The sequence below is a fragment of the Lepidochelys olivacea genome (assembly GCF_965140295.1).
Source record: "Lepidochelys olivacea isolate rLepOli2 genome assembly, chromosome: 13".
Lineage (NCBI taxonomy): Eukaryota > Metazoa > Chordata > Testudines > Cheloniidae > Lepidochelys > Lepidochelys olivacea.
Window position 1 is genome coordinate 31987256 of NC_140423.1, and position 22221 is coordinate 32009476.

Genomic DNA, 22221 nt, shown 5'->3' on the forward strand with positions numbered 1-22221 from the left:
AGACACCCAGAATTTTGGAAAAATCAGATCTCCCAATTTGCAGCTAGCAAGAATGCCATGGGCTAAGATTTCAAAGCAGCTAAACTTATTGTCCTTTTTCAAGCAAAGCTGTCCACAACAGAAAGGAATCTTGCCACCTACCGGTCAAGTGTTTGGTTAAGGATTATACCATGACCTAGGAACCTTATAGATGGCTAAAAAAAATTCAGCTGAATTTCAACTCACAGAGCAACACCCTGCTACCTTTCCGACCCCACCAAAATGCTCAGTCAGATATAACAGTTTTCAAAACATTAAACTTTATTTACAAGGTAAAGGTTATAGACAATTTCTCCTGCAGCTTAAGACGAGATTCAGAAGCCAACTAGTAAATCAAAGCATTACACCTCTCAGGAGTGAGCATCATGTGAAGAGGGATCACTAGAATTGCACAGCCTCCAGCTGTCAGTTCCTTTTCAGCCAAAGAAACCAAACAAACATGCAGCTCATAAGAGGAATGAAAAAGAAAGCTCTGTGGGATGCTGTAAAGTCTGGTGTAGTTACTGTAGGCTGAGCGCTATCAGTCAGGTACAATGAAAAATGAGAACTTCTTGTGCTACCATGATGGGGGCAGGGAGAAGGTCTTAGATACAATAACAGACCTCATTAAAGCCAATGGGTATGCCAAGCACTTTTTCAGGTTCAACAAAAGGAGCAGCCAAGTCCCTTTATGTAATAAACACAGCTGCAGACACTGAAAACTACCACCAAGTCCCTAAACTGCAAAATCAAGCATGAGCTGACCCAGATAGATAAATGGCCTTCCGTGGCTGCAAACACAGCGCCTAGAAGACTGGTTGCAGCCTGTGCACGTGGAAAGAGATAGAAAGCCAGGAGGAATGGTGAGCGTAAACCTGAGAGGAAGCAGAGACAGAGATTTGTGGGCCCAGAGTTCATTAGAGTGGCAGACGCAGGCATTTCTGGGCAAGGAAACTGCTTACTATATCTGTATTGTGATCAAGCCAACGGTGACAGTGTGTATTTTTTTTGTAAACAAGATTACACCCAGAATACACCTGACTCGTAACACTGATTTCTCATCCTAATGGAATCAACTTTGCTAGGCCCTGGTTTTTGGCTAACTGCTCATGTCAACGGGGCAACAATTATTTTCTGAAACGTCCTTATGTTTAATATTAGAAGTGGAGACCTTTATAACTTTCATCACCATATAATTCTGACAAGTTTCCAAGCCCCCTTCTTAGTTTATGTTCCACACCCCTCTCATTTTTGGATGTGTATACTTTTGGTTTGATGGCCATTTAAAAAAAAATTAATGGGGAGCATTAGAACTAAATGTACAAAGTGCTTAGAAAGACACAGTGGGTGAGGTATCATCTTTTAACTGATTTAACTGGGAATTGGTCCTGCGACGAGCAGGGGGTTGGACTAGATGACCTTCTGGGGTCCCTTCCAACCCTGATATTCTATGATTCTATGATTTTACTGGACCAACTTCTGTTGGCGAGAGACAAGCTTTCAACCTACAGAGCTCTTCTTCAGGCATGGTAATGGCTTTGTAGCCGTCACATACACACTTTTAAAGATATCAAAATCCATGAGTTCGGGATATTTTGTAGCAGGCTAGTGAAATAAAAAGGACAGTTTGCACAGGTTTATCATTTGTAAATTATGGGGAGGCAATGCCTTTATGACAGCCATTCTTTCCATCTGCTAAAGAATTGTGAAACTGCAGTAAAACAGAGCCAGGGCATATCTGAATAAATCTGCCCCTCCCTGCCCCCTGCAACAAAAGAACTTTAATTAGAAATAAAGCTATAGTAACATGTTTTTATAGTGGATCTAAACATGACATTAAGAACATAGTTAATGCATCATTTTGTAACACAGAGGCATCCTTTAGTTTTAATCCAGTTAGAGAATTTTCAGTAATTTTTTCTTTAAACAAATGAACAGCAGAATTTCACACACAAATGTGTGCATTATAATTTAAAGGATCTGAGAAAATTTCAAAACTTGTTATGTAGTGACATTCTTTTGCTCAAGCAACTGTTTTTAACAAAGGATTAATGAAAAAGTTTTACAAAATGAACTATACTAGTTTTTGTAAATTAAAAATGTGTTAGCATGTTTTATAATGGGGTATTCATCAAAATTGTCAAATACAGGGTTGTTTTTTTTTAATTTAAAAACTAGTTTTGGGGACCCCTGTATGGATTAATTTTCAATACCATTTTTTGAGAAGTTGGGATATATATATAGAGAGAAATCTGGACACAGTTGAAGAAACATTGACATATTTCTTTCAGAGTAGCAGCCGTGTTAGTCTGTATTCGCAAAAAGAAAAGGAGGACTTGTGGCACCTTAGAGACTAACCAATTTATTAGAGCATAAGCTTTCGTGAGCTACAGCTCACTTCCTCAGATGCATATCTGAGGAAGTGAGCTGTAGCTCACGAAAGCTTATGCTCTAATAAATTGGTTAGTCTCTAAGGTGCCACAAGTCCTCCTTTTCTTTTTGACATATTTCTATTACTGTTCTCTTTGATTTTATAGTTCACATCATCTACAGTCCAGTTCACACAGTCATGACTCCTCTAGCTGGGGGTTCTATGACAGCCCCTGGGCAGTGCTTAAATTGCTTCTCTTTCAGACAGTGCTTGATGATTCCCTGACATCAACTTGTACAACTGCTTGCATAATGATTTTAGGCTTACAGGCTCGATACCATATTTGTTCGTCAATGTTAGCTAGTACATGCCTATTGAATAAATATCCCCTTCTCTTTCAACATCCTATTGAGCATCTTGTTTGGGTCTGGGTAAGATCAGATCAGGCCCAATCCATTTGCTCCTTTGTAGCTGTCAGTGTCCAGATTCTCCACAATATCTGAAAAACCAATGCTCAAATGCTGAAAAATTTAAAGTATCAATGTACTTTTTTTAATAATGTACTTTTAAAACATTTTACTTTGCGTGTCAAGAGACCTCTTCAGTTTGCAGTTTCAAAGAACATTGCCTCTGTATGGTCTCAATCCAAAAGGCTCTAGCAAATTAAGCTACCATGGCCAGGTCCCCTCGAAGCACCTAACCATTCTTACATGCAACATACCTATAACTCATCTCTGTACAACTCACTATTTGAATCTTTTGGGGTCTTCTGGTTGGGGTCCAGAGTCTCAAACAAAACTTGGGTCAGTGGTCTTGCCTCATGCTTCCCCTCCACATTGTCCCTTTGCCCTTGTTGTTTATCAGCAACTATCTCTGTTGCTCTACTCCCATGCCCTGTCTCAAACATCATTTGTGTCACTGGGATGTGTGTTCAAGTCCTTCAGCTTTGCTCGTATAACATCTCTTCATGAGCTGCTTGACTGATGGTGTTGGTGAGGCATGCTTCAAGGTGCTTCCATCTTTAATCAACAGGTCTGTTCTTATCCTTTTTTACACAATACTTTCTTAGCCAATAGTTTAGGGCTAGCACTTCAAAAGTCCGTTGGTCTTCCTCCCTAAATAAGGAGGAACTTCTGTTTAAGGGAATAGGAGAACAGGGGCTGTTGCACACTTAGTTTTGTATTATTTTTATATCTCAAACTTTCCTGAGTCAGTTCTCTTACAGAATTAAAACCCAAACCAAAACGAATTATGTGATAAATAGGTACTCAAAGTTAAAGAAGTAGTTAATGATTTAAGCATGTGAAAACTGACAGAATTTGTAACTGGATCCTAAGAAGTTGTAGATTTACTTCGACTGTGATCTGCATTGCCCTGAAAAGGCAACTATCTGGCCACACTGGTTTTCACTAGAAAGCCACAAACAAGGTGGAAAACTCAATGAATGTTCTTGCTGGACATTGTGTAATGCTGGGATCCAGTGCAGATTTAATTACCACAAATGCAATGAACCAGTCGAGCCTTTTTAAAATTTGTCATTAAAATTCATACTAACACTTTATTTCAATTCTCATTTTATTTAATTTTAATCTTGTGATTAAAAAAATTTCGCTGCAAAAGACAGTTGTTTTAGACAAAAGGAGGAGGGGATATGTTTCTTAAGATAGGAATAGTCCTTATCTCCTTCCTTTATGCAGTTATAAAGCTATAGCTTGTCTTTTTAAAAAACGTTTATATTTCATCTGTAAACATAAGTGATATTATACTACCCCCCAAAATCTTCATTTTACAAATACCCTGTAAACTGATGTTACAGAAATTTTAATCCTATGATTAAAAATACTCTTGTTGCAACTGTTATTTTTTTTAGAAGAAAGGAGGGGCTCATTTCTTCAGCTATGCCACAACACCCCCTTATTGAAGTTACACAATTCTTTAGCAAAAGGAAAAAGTATCTCTCACAAAGGGTTTCTCCACAATATACAAATGATAAGCCTCTGTAAAATGTCATTTTTATTTCACTTAGCCCTCTACAAAAATATCCTTAAGACATGGATTTTGGTTATTTTACCTTTAAAAATTTGTGTGTGACACATCTACAAAGCTGCTTCACTTACATTTAACAATGCCGTTTTCCCCCATTACCTTTAGAAGTGTGTGCTACAAAGCACTTATTAATGCCCTGCTTTTTATGCTAATCTTTTAAGTTTATTTGTAAAACTGTACTTGGCGTGACTATGTTAAAAAAAAAATCTAAATTCTTTTAAAGTCAGGAAGAAATAGCACTCTTATCTCTGGTAAAGTGTTAGCAACTCTCACAAATTCATTTCAACTAGCCTCTCAAATTAGACTAATCCAAATGAGATACATCCAATGAAGTGAGCTGTAGCTCAGGAAAGCTTATGCTCAAATAAATTTGTTAGTCTCTAAGGTGCCACAAGTCCTCCTTTTCTTTTTGCGGATACAGACTAACACGGCTGCTACTCTAAAACTTCAAATTCGACTGTGTTTTACATACAGTAATAAGTCTTTGGAGCAGTTTTTGGTTGGGGATGCTTTTGCACAGTGGGCAATTCATTTAGGCAAATTTTTAAAAGCACTATTTAAAAAAAAAGTTTGGGGTCTTTCTACACAATATCGCTATCTCAAAAACTTGCATTTTTTAATCTCATTCATCTGTTTAAAGAAAATATTACTGAAATCTCTCTATCTGGGGTATGACATTTCAGTTCTAATTCTAGAATTTAAACAGTTCGTTTATTGCGGGAAGGGGCATACTGCTTCAGCTCTGATACATCCTTATGCAAAAACCTGCTGTGTTCATAGTGAGTCAGGAAAATCAAGACTCCTGGCACAAGTCCCTAAAAGGCAATGGCTTTAGACAAACTTTTCACTGGTTCAGGAAAATGCATTCATTTTAATATTCTATGACGTGTCTGAAGAATATCTTCTGATTGGCTCAGTCAAAAGGTGTGGCTTGTTCACGGCTGATTGTCCCAGAATTGCTGGTATTTAACTAGTGACAGCCATTGGGGTCAGATGCTTTTTAATTTCTATTTTAAAGCTCGCTCTCCCTGTGATAATCCACTTTAATTTCTCTCTCTGCTATTCGACCAGTGAGAGGCTTTTTTCCTTTTTTGTTATTTTAAAACTCTCTATCACTTTGTTTACTCTGCTCTATTTTCCCTCTTTCTGCCATTTGACCTGTAACAGGCTATGGGGCTTTTTTCCTTTCTTGCAGTTTTAAAACTTTCTCACTTGTAATATTCCACTTAATTCTCTCTTTTTTTTTGCCTTTTTTCCTTGTCTTGCTGTTTTAAATTTCTCTTTCATTTTGTCTTGTTTAATCCCCGATATTTTTTCTGTCTTTTTTCCTGTCCATGTAACTAACTCTTATTTTCTGATAATCCTCTGTTTTGTAAATTATTTAAAAAGTGCTTAATGCTTCTTAATGCTAGTAGCCTATTTAAAAATACCTTAAAACGACACTAAATGTATAAAAAAAACCAGCACAAACACTATTTATACATTTAATCCTAATGCTCCCCAGTTAAAACTAAATTCAAAATGGCTGCTATGCCAAAAGTGTAACTGTCCAAAAATAAGACTGGGGCAGGACATAGAAGAGGGCATGGAAACCTGTCAAAATTACGTTGTGATGAAAGGTACCAAGGTCTTCACTTACTAATATTAATATTAGTTGTGTTCTGATTTTTTTTTCTAAATTTTTACCACTATCATCACTGTAAATGTTCTGCTAAATAGAGTCAGAGACCCAATTAAAAATGAAACGGAAAACCCTGGTCATGAGCACATATAAAATACCAAAACTAAAGAGAAATTAGCCAAGAGAATGTTTGTGCATGAAGGAAAAGGTCCCAGATTTTCAGAGCTAATGGTGATTCTTAGTTCTTAGGAAATTCATATGTAATTTCCATCAGGTTTTTTGACAATTCAAATAAGCATGAAAAAAATGCCACGCTTCCCACACTGACAAACAGCCAGCCCTGTTGTGTGGCTGGAGAAAGGGAGTTGTGTCTCCAGGAGCTAGCTGTCCCACCCCCACAACAGTGGAGAAGGGTCTTCCCAGTCTAAGACACTCCCATACATCAAGGGGAAAGGGTGTTCTGGTTGTAGTAAGACCCTCCCCTCTATCCAGGGGCTTGTCCCAGTTCTAGACCCATGTGCCAAGACAGGGTATGGGTGAGTAGGATGCAGAGCCTGTTTATGTTCTAGCCAGCCGTACTCCTGAAACGTGGAAAGGAGAGGAGTGTGCCTCTGGGTTCTAGGTGGCCCTGCCCTTGACAAGAGCTCAGGGGGTGGGGTTGTGTGTGTGTGTGTGTCTGTGTGCATGCATGCACACTCCAGATGGCCCCATCACAGTGCTGGGTAGAATGCCAGGGGCATGCTGTAGCCAGCCAGCTATACCACAAATACGGAAAGGCTGAGAATACAGATTTCAGCCTGCCCTACCTTGGCCACAGGGGAGGGGCATCTTCAGGTTGTAGACAGCCCTCATGGGTGGATCACGCTGGGTTCTGTCTGGCCACGTCTTGGAATTCTCACCCTCCCTCCCCGCAGTGCAGAAGGTGTAGGAGAATGAGACAGCAGCAGCAAATTCATTTTCCGTAGTCTGACCCAGCTTCATAAGGGGGGCATGGGGCACTGCTCTTAGGGCAGGACAGTTCTATACAGCCCTACCCCCACTACACAGGGGAACGCGTTTGGTTTCCAGCCAGACCAACCTGTCACAGGCACTGGGTAGTCCAGGTTCTAGCCAGCCCCAACCTCATCTGGGGCACACTCCAGGTTCTAGTATCCTAGAGAACAATAACTTACTGTGAAAGAATTCCTCGTAGTCAGTTCTCTCCACACAGCAAGTGTACATGCGCAGAGCCGCTATCTTAATCTTCTAGAGAGAGAGAAAACACAACACATGTAGTACTCACCAAAAGGTCGCCAACAAGTCTGGATAAGTTACACAAGCGTACTCAGTGCTCTTCTATGATCAGATACGTGTATCCATGTGTTGGATTAGACACTCATTTTAATGCCCTTCCTTAAAGCCATCCCAAAGCATTTCAAAAAGAAACATGTGTAGATGGGCCTGTTTTGTCTTTTATGATTTCCTCCAATATCTCTCAGTGTTGATTTATACTATTCTGAGATGAATTTTGCACAAGTCAATTTTTAAATATTTTTAAAAATAAACCATTGATGTGCCAAAGACTCATCAAAATTTGTCTTTTTAGCTTCAAATACACTAATAGAACAAGCAAGTTTAAGGTGCTAAAAGAAAATCTCAGACAAAGACCTTGGTGATATAGGTTTAACGTGCCCCAAGACTTGGTAGTCTTGTTTACTGCCTTCCAGTGCAACACTAGCCTGTTCATTACATTTTTTAAAAATAGGATACAGGCAGTCCTCGACTTTACGATGTTCAAGTTACAAGGAACGGCACTTACGACGCTTCTACATTGACACTCTGATTTGACTTATGACTATAGGTTTCGAGTTTACGACGCTCGATCCCAGAATGGAATAGACTGCAGTTCCGAGTTCCGACATTCCGACGCAATTGTAAGCAACCAATTGTGTTGTAAATCTGAGGACTGCCTGTATACAAATCAGAGACAGAAGAGGAAAACTCTTAACTGCTCCCCTCCATTCACCTTTGGGAAGGGACTGAGAGAAGTAGGGAATTCACAGCACTCTCCCTCCACCTGTCTTTGGGACTGCTAGGGAACAATGAGCCCACCATTTTAGGTGAACCCACCTCAAAGTGAACCATAAACCCACTGCACTGGTAGACCACCTAATCAGAACGTGTGCCCTCTGCATTTTAAGACAGCACATCAAAATACCAAAAGGTGAATTTAAGTCTGATCTGACTACAAGGAAACTAGGGAAATAATTTCCAAAGGAGGAGAACAGCTTTAAGGCACAATTGTTCTCCTCATTCAGTAGTCTTGAAGTTCTGCCAGAAAAATGGAAGATTTTGACATCCAAAGCTCTCTTAATCAGAATTATGCCTAAACTCTTAAGCGCCATTACAATTACAATTGAAAATGCACCACTTGAGTTCAGACTTTGTGACAACACCGATACAATGAGAGATTGTCAATGCAAAATTATTTCAGTTAAATTTTATGGAAATTTTGTCCTGGTGTATTGTTACCTCTGCACAATGACTGAAACCAATATTGTTAGTATGGGCTCAGTCTCAATTAATTTTCATCCTGACTTTATAATCCTCCATAAAATATATAATCCATTTTCCTTTGTTTTATTTATAGTCTTTTTAATGACCCTTTTCACCATAGTACCTGAACATATTACATGAAATTATCCTCCCAACATCCCTGTGAGACAGAGTAGCATAATCACTATTTTAGGGATGGGAGAAACTGAGGCACAAAGATTAAGTGATTTGATCCAGGATGACACAGGAAATCTATAGCAGAGATCTCCAGCATTTACCATACGCAATGTTAACTGCCCGTTATTGGAACATCCTCATTTTTTATTAATTCAGTGTGTTATCCGGAGAGAACTGAGCAGAACATATATTCTCTTGAAGAAAAACTGAAAAGAAACAAGCCTCTCTCTAAATAACATGCATCATCCCAAACACATGCACAGACACCAATAACCACTCAAGAAGGTCAGATACACACATTTAGATCTTTAAAGGAGGACACAACTCAGTTACTATATATAAGGGAAGTTGAGTTACACACAAACTTAACTCAGATTTCAAATCAATGTAAGATTAGCACAAGAACTGTCACGAGATGCTCAGCACTCAAATTCTTATTTTCATTTTTATTGCTATCATTATAGCACCTAGAGACCCCAACAAGATCAGGGCCCTTAGTGCTAGGCACTGTACAAACACACAGTGAAAGACAGTCCCTGCCCTGGAGAGTGTACGGTCTAAATAAGGAAGGCAAAGGGTGGATGAAATTTTACAGGTGAGGAACAGAAAGATTAAGTGACTTACCCAAGGTCATACAAGGAGCCTGTGGCAAACCCACAAAATGAACCCAGGTCTCTAGAGTCCCAATCTAGACTCATAACCACAAAATCCATCATCCCTGTAAGCCCAAGTCCCTGGACCAAAAGCAAGTGATAACAAAGCAGAGGCAGTGTGGTCAGCCTTTGTTGGGACCAAGAGAGAAAGCAACATGCAATGCTCTTCAACAAAACCCTCTGGACAACTTGGAGTGGTGTTCACAAGCACCCAAAGGGAACTGCTGCCAGCTTCCATTGCTGGAGGGTAACTGTGGTGTGGGAACTTTGATGGATGAATAAAGTGAGGAAATAATTTTTGGGAATCCAAATGGCCTTCACACTCATTTACACACCAAAATAATAAAACTCCTACTTGTGTCAATGGAGGCCCTGTGCATATATCAAGGCAGGTTAAAGCCTTGGGTTATTATTCTCCATGTTGTGTGAGAGGACTTTATATGGGTAATATGAATGGGACTGTGCACATAAATATCCCTCCCATGTCACAAAGAACCTAGTTTTCAAAACAGATGTAAAGTAACCAACTACAGGAAAATATTAAGACTACCAAAATAATTGCTTTACCCATTTGTTATATTTCAGTGGTCCTGTGAATCCCATTGCTTCTATTATCTTTGTGAAGGCACTCACTTTCTCTTCAGATGGCTGCAGGGAATCTTTTGCAGCAAGAAACTGTAAGGTAAAACAAGATAAAATCTAATAAAACACAGAACCACATGTCCTTATCCCAGCAATTCAATCTGATCATTTTCGACAAATAAAAAATAAATCTGAAATTTTAACTTCCATTGTAAGTTATCTTTATAACTAATGCATTGCACAAAACTGACATACCAGCACTCCTGAGAACACACTACACGTATACACAGATTACTCACTGATTCATTTTATTTCGAGTGATAAGAATCTGTATACACACCTCCAGCCTAGTTTATGGGGGCCTAACCAATAAATTAAAGTAGAACTGTACCAACATTAAAGATTGCCCAGATATAGACATGCTAAATCACATTAGAACAACTGAAAGACAATTACTCAAAAGTTAGAAAATGACAGAATATTCTTGCAATGTGAATTTCGTTGCCTTATGTATACATATTTATATATTTTAAGGCAGAAAAGACCTTTAATGGTCTTCTAGTCTGACCTCCTCTATTGCACAGATAATAGAATTTTACCTAATAATTCCTGCATCAAGCTTATAAATTGTGATTGAGCTCCAGTGTATTTTTAGGAGGACACCCAATCCTCATTTAAATACATCAACTGATGGAGAATCCATCATATAACTTGGTAAGATGTTCCAGTGATTAATTTATCTGATAAAAATGTGTACCTTTTTAATGTTTGTTTTAGGTCACCATTTCTAACAGGTATAGTGCAGAAATCTGCCTACATATTCTGTACCCTTCTATACCAGTATTCCAGTCATGTGTATTATCCTACCAAGTCTCTATGATGCCAACTATGTCACAGCTGTGATTATTCACTAGTACTTATAGTTCTTCCTGTTTATTCCTATACTCCTTAATGCTCTGGGCTGCTATGCTGACAACCTTGACTATGCAGAGGCTGCCTGGGCTCAGCTATACGTCAGCACTCAAAGTCAGATGATGTGGCAGCAACAGCAGCTCCTCCAGGAGCAGCAGGTCTTCTACAGCAGTGGAACCAGGAAGCAGACAAAGAAAAAGAGCAACCGACAGGAAAAGGCCAGTTCCTGGGGCAGGTTTACAACATGCAGCGCTATCTCTGGGTTCAGGAAACCAGCATGGATTGGTGGGAAAGACCTGGGATGACCAGCAGTGGCGAGAACTACTAACTGTGGTATGGAACCTATCATTTAAATCAGCTTCTGTACCAGATGACTGGAGGGTAGTTAAGGGGATGCCAATATTTAAAAAAGGCTCCAGAGGCAATCCCAGCAATTACAGGCCAGTAAGCCTAACTTCAATATCAGGAAAATTGGTTGAAACTATACAAAAGAACGTAATTATCAGACACATAGATGAACACAATTTGCTGGGGACGAGTCAACAAGGCTTTTGTAAAGGGAAATCATGCCTCACCAATCTATTAGAACTCTTTGATGGGGGCCAATAAACATGAGCACAATGGTGATCCAGTGGATATAGTGTACTTAGACTTTCAGAAAGCCTTTGACAAGGTCCCTTACCAAAGGCTCTAAAGCAAAGTAAGCATTCATGGAACAATAGGGAAGGTCCTCTCATGGATCAGTAACTGGTTAAAAGACAGGAAGAAAAGAGTAGGAATAAATGGTCCATTTCAGAATGGAGAGAGGTAAATAGTGGTGTCCCCAAGGGGTCTGTACGGGGACCAGTACTGTTCAACATATTCACAAATGATCTGGAGGGAGGGGTAAACAGTAAGGTGCCAACATTTGCAGATTATACAAAATTACTCAAGATGGCTAAGTCCAAAGCAGACTGCAAAGCGTTACAAAGGGCTCTCACAAATCTGGGTGTCTGGGCAACAAATTCACAGATTAAATTCAATGTTGATAAATGATAAACAAAGTAATGCACAATGGAAAATATAATCCCAACTATATATACAAAATGATGGGGTCTAAATTAGCTGTTACCATGCAAGAAAGAGATCTTGGAGTCATAGTGGATAGTTCTCTGAAAACATCCACTTGAATGTGCAGTGGCAGTCTAAAAAGCTAACAATGTTGGGAATCACTAGGACAGGGATAGATAAGACCGAAAATATTATTATGCTGCTATATAAATCCATGGTACACCCACATCTTGAATACTGTGTGCAGAAGTGGTCACCCCATCTCAAAAAAAGATCTATTGGAATTGGAAAAGGAACCAAAATTAATATGGGTATGGTATAGCTTCCATACAAGGGATTAAAAAACTGGGATTTTTCAGCTTGGAAAAGAGATGATTAATGGGAGGATATGATAGAGGGCTATAAAATTTTGACAGGTGTGGAGAAAGTGAATAAGGAAATGTTATTTATTCTTTCACATAACATACGAACTAGGGGTTACCCAATGAAATTAATAGGCAGCAAAAGGAAGTATTTCTTTATTCAACACACAGTGAACCTCTGGAACTCATTGCCAGGGGATGTTGTGAAGGCCAAAACTATAACAGCGTTCAACAAAGAATTAGATACTTTCACAGAGGATATGTCCATCAATGGCTTTTAGCCAACGTATGCAGGGCTGCAACCCCATGCTCTGAGTGTTCCTAGCAGCTGTTTGCTAGAAGCTGGGAGTGGACAAAAGGGGATGGATCACTTGATGTTTGCCTGTTCTGTTCATTCCCCCTGAAGCACCTGGCCGTAACCACTGTCAGAAGAGAGGATACTGGGATAGATGGACCATTGGTCTGACCCAGTTTGGCTGTTCTTATGAGAGACTTTCATGGGAAAGGCAACCTTTCTAGAGATCTGTGTTGACCTCAGCTCTACAGCAGCAGCATACAAACATGCGGTGCCCCATAACCATGGACAAGCGAGTCACAACTGTCATCTAGAAGCTGGCCACCCCAGAATGCTATTGGTCCATAGCGAAACAACTCTCTGTGGGGAGATCAATCACTGGGGCCACTGTCATGCAGGTATGAAACGCAATGCCAAAGAAAAAGTACTGTTGCAACAAGTTATAAAGTTTGGTGATGCTCACAAAGTTACTGATGGTTTTGTATGCATGGGATTCCCTAACTGTATTGGGGCAACTGATGGGACCGTGTGCCTATTATTTGCCCACTCCATCAGGGCTCAGAATTCTTATACAGAAAAGGGTATTTCTCCACTGTGCTCCAAAGGCTTGTGGGTTTACAACCACTGTGGCAGGCTTACAGACATAAATGCAGGGTGGTCTGGAAGGCTCCAACATATTAGGCTCTTTCAGAACTCAACTCTATTTACCATAATGGGGAAAGGACAGTGAATGGTGTGGACATTGCTCCATTTATTTTGGGAGCCTGGGCTTACGCTCTGCTTCCCTGGTTCATGAAGCCATTCATAGGCTGCTTGGACAGACAGGACTGTTCGACTACCGCCTCAGTAGCAGCAGAGTGACAGTGGAACGTGCACTGGGCCGTCTAAAAGGGAGATGGCACTGCCTGGGAACAGGTTGGAAGCAGTCAAAAAAATATCCCAAAGATTATAGCGGCATGTTATATTTTGCACAATATTTGTGAGAGTAAGAGAGGAAAAATCAATGGCAATGGGTGGGAGGCTGAGGCGTAAACACTTGCTCAACAGTTTGAGCAGCCAGCAAAGCATCCAATACGAAGTGCAAACAGCAAGGGCAATGTTGTCAGGGATACCCATTGCTCTCATTTTGATTCTCAGGCCTGAAATAGTGCAGGTGAGTTTTTTGTGCAGCTCAGTGTTGTTTACGGGTGGCGGACATCCAACGTTGTGGCAATCCCTATTGCACTGTGTGTCTTTGCCTGTATGTGTTTGTGAAACCTTATGAATTAGTGCAAATGTAATTATTTTCTGTGTAAAATGAACTGTTGACTCCTTATGAATGTAATGTTAAAGGCTTTTATGATTAAACAACCTATTATGTCACAAACAGAAACCTTCCACTGAAATGAAAAAATGACTATTAATTATAAAAATCAAACAATCCATTGTCTAACTACTAGGAACTACATTAAACCAGCAATGAAACTAAACAGCGCAGTGCAATGCACAATGCATGGAGTGAGCTTAAAGTCAAAAGCAAGCATACATTTTGGCCCTGCCTCTTCTGGTTCGTGGGCCTTCTGGCATAGAGCCCTGAGGCTCGTAGTTACTAGGGACAGTAGGGGGCTCAAAAGAGCTGGGGTCCTAGATGCCACTGTTCTTGGTTCACTGAGCTGGGCCCTGGGAGGGGAATAGACTCTGGGAGCAGTGCTGCAAGGGTATAGCAGGGAGGAGCTGTGTTTGTTCCTAGTAGCCTGTGTTGTCCATGGGCTGCATAACTGGTGTTGGTTTGCAGTACCACATTGCCTGCTTCCCTAATAACAACAACAGGACATTGGCTTCAAGAGTTGCTAGAGAACAGAAACAGCTAACAGGAGAATTTTGCGAGGGAGTTCTCCAGGTGAAGGAGAAGTGACTATGTGGCCCTTGCTGTTGTCTGTCTGTTTGCTGCTTGACTGACCTATACATTGTGGTCTGTTTGGGGGGCTGTGCGCTGAGCCTAGCAGCCTGCCAGGCAAAGCTGAGAGCTTCTTAACAAAGCTTTCATCCCTAATCCCTTTAGCACCCACTCAACGTAAACCAGGAGGCACAGCTACCCAGGAGACACTCAAGGAGAACAGGCCTTTAAAAACCAGCTCCAAAGCAGCCAGAGGAGCAAGCAACCAGGAACAGCGAACGGGAGTTTTGTGAGGGAGTTTAGAGAAGGAACATGAGAGCCAAATACACCTGATTAACATTCTCTACACTTAGGCCAGTAAATACCCCTCTCTCCCAAAACCATGAAAAGCTGCAGGAGTAAAAAGAATGCAGGCAGAAGTCCTGCAGCAGGGTGGGGGCTTTCCAGTTTATTGCACTGAATGCAGTATGTATAACGCATGCCTTGTGCGTGGGTGGCATACACGTGCATTTGTTGCAAGCAGCTCATGACCCTCAGAGACCAAGTATGGGCTCTGGAGACCAGAGCGGCTGAACTGGAGGAGCTGAGACAAAGAGGTACACAGATGAGAATTTTCGGGACACAGTAGAGTGGTCCCACCCCCAGTCTGCAGCCTACGTGCTGTTGAGAAAGATGTGTGTCTCAGGGAAGGAGAGCATCAAAGAGAAGCAATCTCACAATTGGAACCCTCCTTCGAGATTATGTCATGGTGTGCTCTCGCCCTGAGAATCTCTCTCCGGGGAAGGGAATTCCAGTTATTAGAAAGAAACAGATAATAATGGGGGATTCATTCATTAGAAATATAGATAATGGGCTTTATGATGACTGGGAAAACCTCATTGTGAATTGCCTGCCAGGTGCAAAGGTTGCGGACCTCTCGAGCCATCTAGACAGGCCTGTGTGCAGTGCTGGGGAGAAGTGACTCATTGCTCTGTCCATGTCACCTGCCTCTTCATATTCCTCAATTGCTACCAAAGCTTCTTGTCCTTACCTTTTCATGATTAGTCACCTACCTGTAAGATCTATTATCTTATACTGTTGTGCCCCAGATTTGTTTGGGACGCGATGCCTGTCTTGATGGCTACTCCATTTCTCCCACATATACCTCCATGTTTTCTTTCATACTGCCTTTCCCTTATACCGGGGAAAGACACTGTAAAAATCTGTAAAGCCACTACCTTGTTCTCTTTCAAATCCCTCTCTAGAATTTAGCTCTGTCATAATGCCTACAAACCATTGCCATCTGATCTAGCCTAGGCAGTAGCAAGCTGGGATTGTTGTCAGGCTTTGTATATGAATGTTATTGTTCCTTCATTCTCCAACCCACTCCCCTTCTTATATCTTGTGCACCTGTTGTATTTTGTCATTTTCTTAGCTCGCAAGCTCTGTGGAACAAGGACCACCACAGTTATTATTTGTATTATGGTAATGCCTAGAGGCTATCACCAAAGACAAGGACCCATTGTGCTAGGCACTGAACAAAAACATAACAGAGATGGATTCTGCCCCAATGAGATTACAGTCCAAGTATAAGACAAGAGGCCACAATAGACGCGGGGAGAAAAGAAAACAAAACAATACTGGTCAGCAGGATACACTGTGTTCACAGCACACCATCATTAGTTACCACTATTAATATTTAGTCTGACAGTATTAAGCATTTGGTGAATAGCAAAATTTGCTTTACCTCCCATCATTCCCTCTCCCCCCCCCACACACCAGAGAGGGGAAGCATTCTCATCCCCTTTAAAAGTGGGGGCAACACTTCCGTTTCTTTTCTCCAGATGGAGACAAGGAAAAATCTGCCCCCTATTATTGCTTCTCTTCCCATCTCAGCCCCAACCCTCACAGGCCTTTTGTTGGACCTTTCCCAGCAGCTCCCTGTCACCCAGTTGGGGAGAGAGAAGGGAACATGACACTTTTAGTGCTCTGCCTTCTGAAGGGATACCTTGCAGCTCTCAAATCACTGGTCTTGGTCTATGATAATATCTACTCTATAACATTTAATGTTCCGATTGAGTAAGTTCATCTCCTGGACTGTTTAAAAAAATCATCACTTAGAAACATATAAACATAGGGCTAGAAAGGACCTTAAGAAGTCATTAAGTCCAGCCCTCTGCTCTGAGGCAGGACCAAGTAAACCTAGACTGTCCCCGATAGGTGTTTGTCCAAACTATTCTTCAAAACCTCCAATAATGGAGATTCCACAATCTTCTTTGAAAGCCTATTCTAGATCTTAACTATCCTTATAGTTAGAAAGTTTTTCCTAATATCTAACCTAAATTTACCTTGCTGCCAATTTAGCCCATTATTTCTTGTTCTACCTTCAGCAGACATGGAGAACAATTGATCATTGTCCTCTTTATAACAACCCTTAACATATTTGAAGACTTATCAGGTCCCTCCTAAGTCTTCTTTTCTCAAGACTAAACATGCCCAGTTTTTTTAATCTTTCCTCATAGGGCAGGTTTTCTAAACCTTTTATCATTTTTGTTGCTCTCCTCTGGACTCTCTTCAATTTGTCTACATCTTTCCTAAAGTGTGGCACCCAAAACTGGACACACTACTCCAGCGGAGGCCTCACCAGTGCTGAGTAGAGCAGGACAATTACCTGCCACGTCTTACATCGTACTCAGAGTAGTTATCAGTCTTTCAACCAGTTATGCACCCACCTTATAGTAATTTCATCTCCAGCACATTTTCCTAGTTTGCTTATGAGAATGTCATGTGGGACTGTGTTAAATGCGTTACTAAAATCAAGATGTAGCACATCTACTGCTTCTCCTTGTCCACTAGGCCAGTAACGCTATCGAAGTTACCCTGTCACAAGTTAAAGGTGTCTGAACAGTGATTGCAACAACAAAGCGTCTGATAATAAACAAATATCAAACTATTCTAACCTGATCAGTGCTGTGAAGCATTCTCCTTTGCTGTGTTATTGCACCACTGGTTTGTATCAATCCACCACATACTTTATTCAACTGGGGTCGGCCAGTCTCATGCCTCTGGTTAAAGTGACAAAAGAGAAGTGAGAACAGTGTTGAGGAATAAGCACTAAAACTGTGTTACATTCAAACATTCACTAATTTACAGTCATAGAAGTTACAGATGAAAAAGGCCTATTAGGTCACCAAACCCATCTCTCTGGGCCCAATACAGGTTTGTTCCCTACTGTACATTTGCTAATATTTTGAATATCCTATGGAATGGGCTGGCAGTTTCATGCATCTTAATATCACAAAATTTGTTCTGAAATTTAATCTAGATTTCTCTCACATTTTTGTTCCATTAATCCTAGTTATACCTCCTTGTACAACAGTAAATAATTCCTCTCTCTCCTTGATGTTAACATCCTTTCAAAGACATTTTATATGGGTTGGTAATTTGATACTATAGTTATCTGAGTCCTATACAAATGATACACCAGGTTAGATAATCAGGTCACCCCCACTCTTGAACAATTACTGCTTAGCCAAGCTATTTAGCTCTTATGATTAATACAATTAGTAATCAAATATGGGCTGTGGCGTCTTCATGGCCTGCATGACAGATTTATATCTCCACCATCTTATCTAGCTGAAGTGGTTCAGCCAGATATCAAGCGTCTAAGGGTATGTCTACACTATGAAATTAGGTTGATCTTATAGAAGTCGATTTTTAGAAATCGATTTTATACAGTCGATTGCATATGTCCACACTAAGCACATTAAGTCGGCGGACTGCGTCCTCACTACTGTGGCTAGCGTCGACTTTTGGAGCGTTGCACTGTGGGTAGCTATCCCACAGTTCCCGCAGTCTCCACTGCCCGTTGGAATTCTGAGTTGAGCTCCAAATGCCTGATGGGGCAAAAACATTGTCGTGGGTGGTTTTGGGTACGTCTTCAGTCGCCCCTCCCTCCACGAAAGCAACGGTAGACAATCGTTTCGTGCCTTTTTTCCGTGCAGCTGCCATACTGCTGTCAGCAGACAGTGCAGTAGGACTGTTAACCGTTGTAGTCATCCACTGCTTCCGCTGCAGCTCTGCTCTCCTGGTGCCATGAATCCACCTCGCAGGTCCTCTCGTCGCTCTGTATAAATATCTATTCTCGTGGCATCCGTCGTCATCCACCGCTTCCGCTGCAACTCTGCTCTCCTGCAGACGCCATACCACGACAAGCATGGAGCCCGCTCAGCTCACCACTGCTGTTGTGAGCATTGCAAACACCTTGCACATTATCCTGCAGCACGTGCAGAACCTGCAAAAGCAGGCAAGGAGCTTACGACAGTGCGATCACGATAGTGATGAGAACATGGACAGACTTCTCTCAAAGCACGGGCCCTGGCAATTTGGACATCATGGTGGTAATGGGGCAGGTTCATGCGCTGGAACGCTGATTCTGGGCCCGGGAAACAAGCACAGACTGGTGGGACCTCATAGTGTTGTGGGTCTGGGATGATTCCCAGTGGCTGCAAAACTTTCGCATGTGTAAGGGCACTTTCATTGAACTTTGTGACTTGCTTTCCCCTGACCTGAAGGGCAAGAATACCAAGATGAGAGCAGCCCTCATAGTTGAGAAGTGAGTGGTGATAGCCCTCTGGAAGGTAGCAACGCCAGACAGCTACTGGTCAGTCGGGAATCAATTTGGAGTGGGGGCTGCTGTGATCCAAGTAGCCAATGCAATCACTGAGCTGCTGCTATCAAGGGTAGTGACTCTGGGAAATGTGAGAGTCATAGTGGATGGCTTTGCTGCAATGGGATTCCCTAACTGTGGTGGGGCGATAGACGGAACACATATCCCTATCTTGGGATCGGACCACCTTGGCAGCCAGTATGTAAACCGCAAGGGGTACTTTTCAATGGTGCTGCAAGTACTGGTGGATCACAAGGGACGTTTCACCAATATCAACGTGGGATGGCTGGGAAAGGTGCATGATGCTCGCATCTTCAGGAACTCTGGTCTGTTTGCACAGCTGCAGGAAGGAACTTACTTCCCAGACCAGAAAATTACCACTGGGGATGTTGAAATGCTTATAGCTATCCTTGGGGACCCAGCCTACCCCTTAATGCCATGGCTCATGAAGCCGTACACAGGCACCCTGGACAGTAGTAAGGAGCAGTTCAACTATAGGCTGAGCAAGTGCAGAAGGGTGATAGAATGTGGACATTTAGAAGCTCACTGGCACAGTTTACTGACAAGGCTAGACCTCCGCGAAACCAATATTCCCATTGTTATTGCTGTTTGCTCCATAATATCTGTGAGAGTAAGGGGGAAACGCTTATGGCGGGGTGGGAGGTTGAGGCAAATCGCCTGGCGGCCAATTACGCACAGCCAGACACCAGGGCGATTAGAAGAGCACAGCTGGACGCCCTGCGCATCAGAGAAGCTTTGAAAACCAGTTTCATGACTGGCCAGGCTACAGTGTGACAGTTCTGTTTGTTTCTCCTTGATGAAAACCCGCCCCCTTGGTTGACTCTACTTCCCTGTAAGCCAACCGACCTCCCCCTTCGATCACCACTTTCAGAGGCAATAAAGTCGTTATTGTTTCAGAATCATGCATTCTTTATTAATACATCACACAAATAGGAGGAAAAACTCGCAAGGTAGCCCGGGAGGGGTGGTGGATGAGGGGAGGCGGGAAGGACAAGTCCACACTACAGTTCAAAACTTATTGAATGCCAGTCTTCTGTTGCTTGGGCAAACCTCTGGGGTAGAGTGGCTGGGTGCCCGTAGACTCCCACCCCACGTTCTTGGGCATCTGGGTGAGGAGGATATGGAACTTGGGGAGGAGGGCAGGCGGTTATACACGGGCTGCAATGGTGGTCTGTGCTCCTGCTGCCTTTTCTGCAGCTCCACCAGATGCCTGAGCATGTCAGTGTGCTCCCCCATTAGACTCAGCATTGCATCCCGCCTCCTTTCATCTCACTCCTGCCTCCCCTCATTGCGCTCATTTAACGCCTTCCTGGACTCTGCCATTGTTTGCCTCCACGCATTCTGCTGAGCTCTTTCAGTGCGGGAGGACTGCATGAGCTCTGAGAACATTTCATCGCGAGTGTGTTTTTTTCACCTTCTAATCTGCGCTAGCCTCTGAGACGGAGATGATAGGGGGAGCGTAGAAACATTTTCAGCTGCGGGAGGAAAAAAGGGAGAGTAATATTTAAAAAGATATATTTTAGAGAACAAAGGTATGGGGCTCTGACCCGGAGCGACCGTTTGCATCCTTTGTTTTTTGGTAGGCTTGCCTCAGCTCCTTAACTTTCACGCGGCACTGCTGTGTGTCCCTGTTGCAGCCTCTATCCATCATGCCCTTGGAGATTTTGCCAAATATACTGGCATTTCGTCTTTTGGAACGGAGATCTGCCTACACAGATTCTTCTCCCCATACAGCAATCAGATCCAGTATCTCCCTTTCGGTCCATGCTGGAGCTCTTTTGCAATTCTGGGACTCCATGGTCACCTGTGCTGATGAGTTCTGCATAGTCACCTGTGCTGATCAGCTCGCCATGCTGGCCAAACAGGAAATGAAATTCAGAAGTTCCCAGGGCTTTTCCTGTCTACCTGGCCAGTGCATCTGAGTTGAGAGTGCTGTCCAGAGCAGTCACAATGGAGCACTCTGGGATAGCTCCCGGAGGCCACTACCATCAAATTGCGTCCACACTAACCTAAATTCGACCCGGTGATGTCGATTTCAGCACTAATCCCCTCGTCGGGGAGGAGTACAGAAATCGATTTTAAGAGCCCTTTAAGCCGACAAAACAGGCTTGGTCGTGTGGATGGGTGCAGGGTTAAATCGACCTAACGCTGCTAAATTCGACATAAACTCACAGTATAGACCAGGGCTAAGAGACATGGGCTTAAACAGAAGTAATGACTGTGTGTTGGGGGAAAGTCAGAAGAACTGTCAGATTATTTCAGCTCTCTTAATTATAGAATCACAGAAGATTATGGTTGAAAGAGACCTCAGGAGATCATCTAGTCCAACCCCCTCCTCAAAGCAGGACCAACCCCACCTAAATCATCCCAGCCAGGGCTTTCGTTTCGGTTTTACAAGATCCCTTTTTCTAGATGCCCAGGTAGCAGCACTGGCAAGGATTGTTTCCGCCACCCTCATATGCTAGAAGACTGTGACCTTTTATTTCATATGTGAGGACCTACGCAAATCCCCAATTCTTACACACTTTAGGATAACAAAATATCCTACCTGAAGAGTGCCATAGAGCATTCTATCCCACTGTGCTTGGGGCAAGGTTGACTGTATTAATCCACTGCATACTGTAATCCATTGAGGCATTCCAGTCTGGCACTTCTAGAACAGAGAGATCAGCATGCACACAGTAACCAGCAGTGAAGGGGATTCACATATTCTACTGGAAACCAGCAAAAAGAGAAGACTGCTGGAATTTCCAGCTACATTATAACTATTAGTTGTAGGCATCCAAGAAAATCAAAACAATGCAAAGGCAGCTATTCCTATCAACTTGATGGTCATCCATAACAAATTCACACAGGAATACCCTATGCTGTTTTTAACACACACTTTGACCTAAGAACCCCGTAATGCCAACTGGTAAGAGGGTTACAGAAATATACTGATTCTGGTATGTACATTCTGATTCGCCAACAAATGTCATGTGAGATCTCAAATGAAAGCTAGTATCAAACTGGTCATTAATATCGTTCATAAAATATTAGGGTTGGAAGGGACCT

At 42.1% G+C, this 22221-nt stretch overlaps 1 protein-coding gene across 1 annotated transcript in view; it reads right to left on the minus strand.

Annotated features, from left to right (window-relative positions):
• Positions 1-22221, minus strand: part of UQCC1 (ubiquinol-cytochrome c reductase complex assembly factor 1) — a 93448-nt gene that overhangs the window by 62628 nt on the left and 8599 nt on the right. The window contains exons 2-5 of the mRNA XM_084645176.1: positions 21716-21820; positions 17438-17542; positions 9989-10096; positions 7229-7301 (exon numbers count right to left, since the gene is read on the minus strand). Of these exons, the coding sequence (XP_084501302.1) occupies positions 7229-7301; positions 9989-10096; positions 17438-17542; positions 21716-21820 (391 nt within the window). The remainder of the gene's footprint in view (positions 1-7228; positions 7302-9988; positions 10097-17437; positions 17543-21715; positions 21821-22221) is intronic.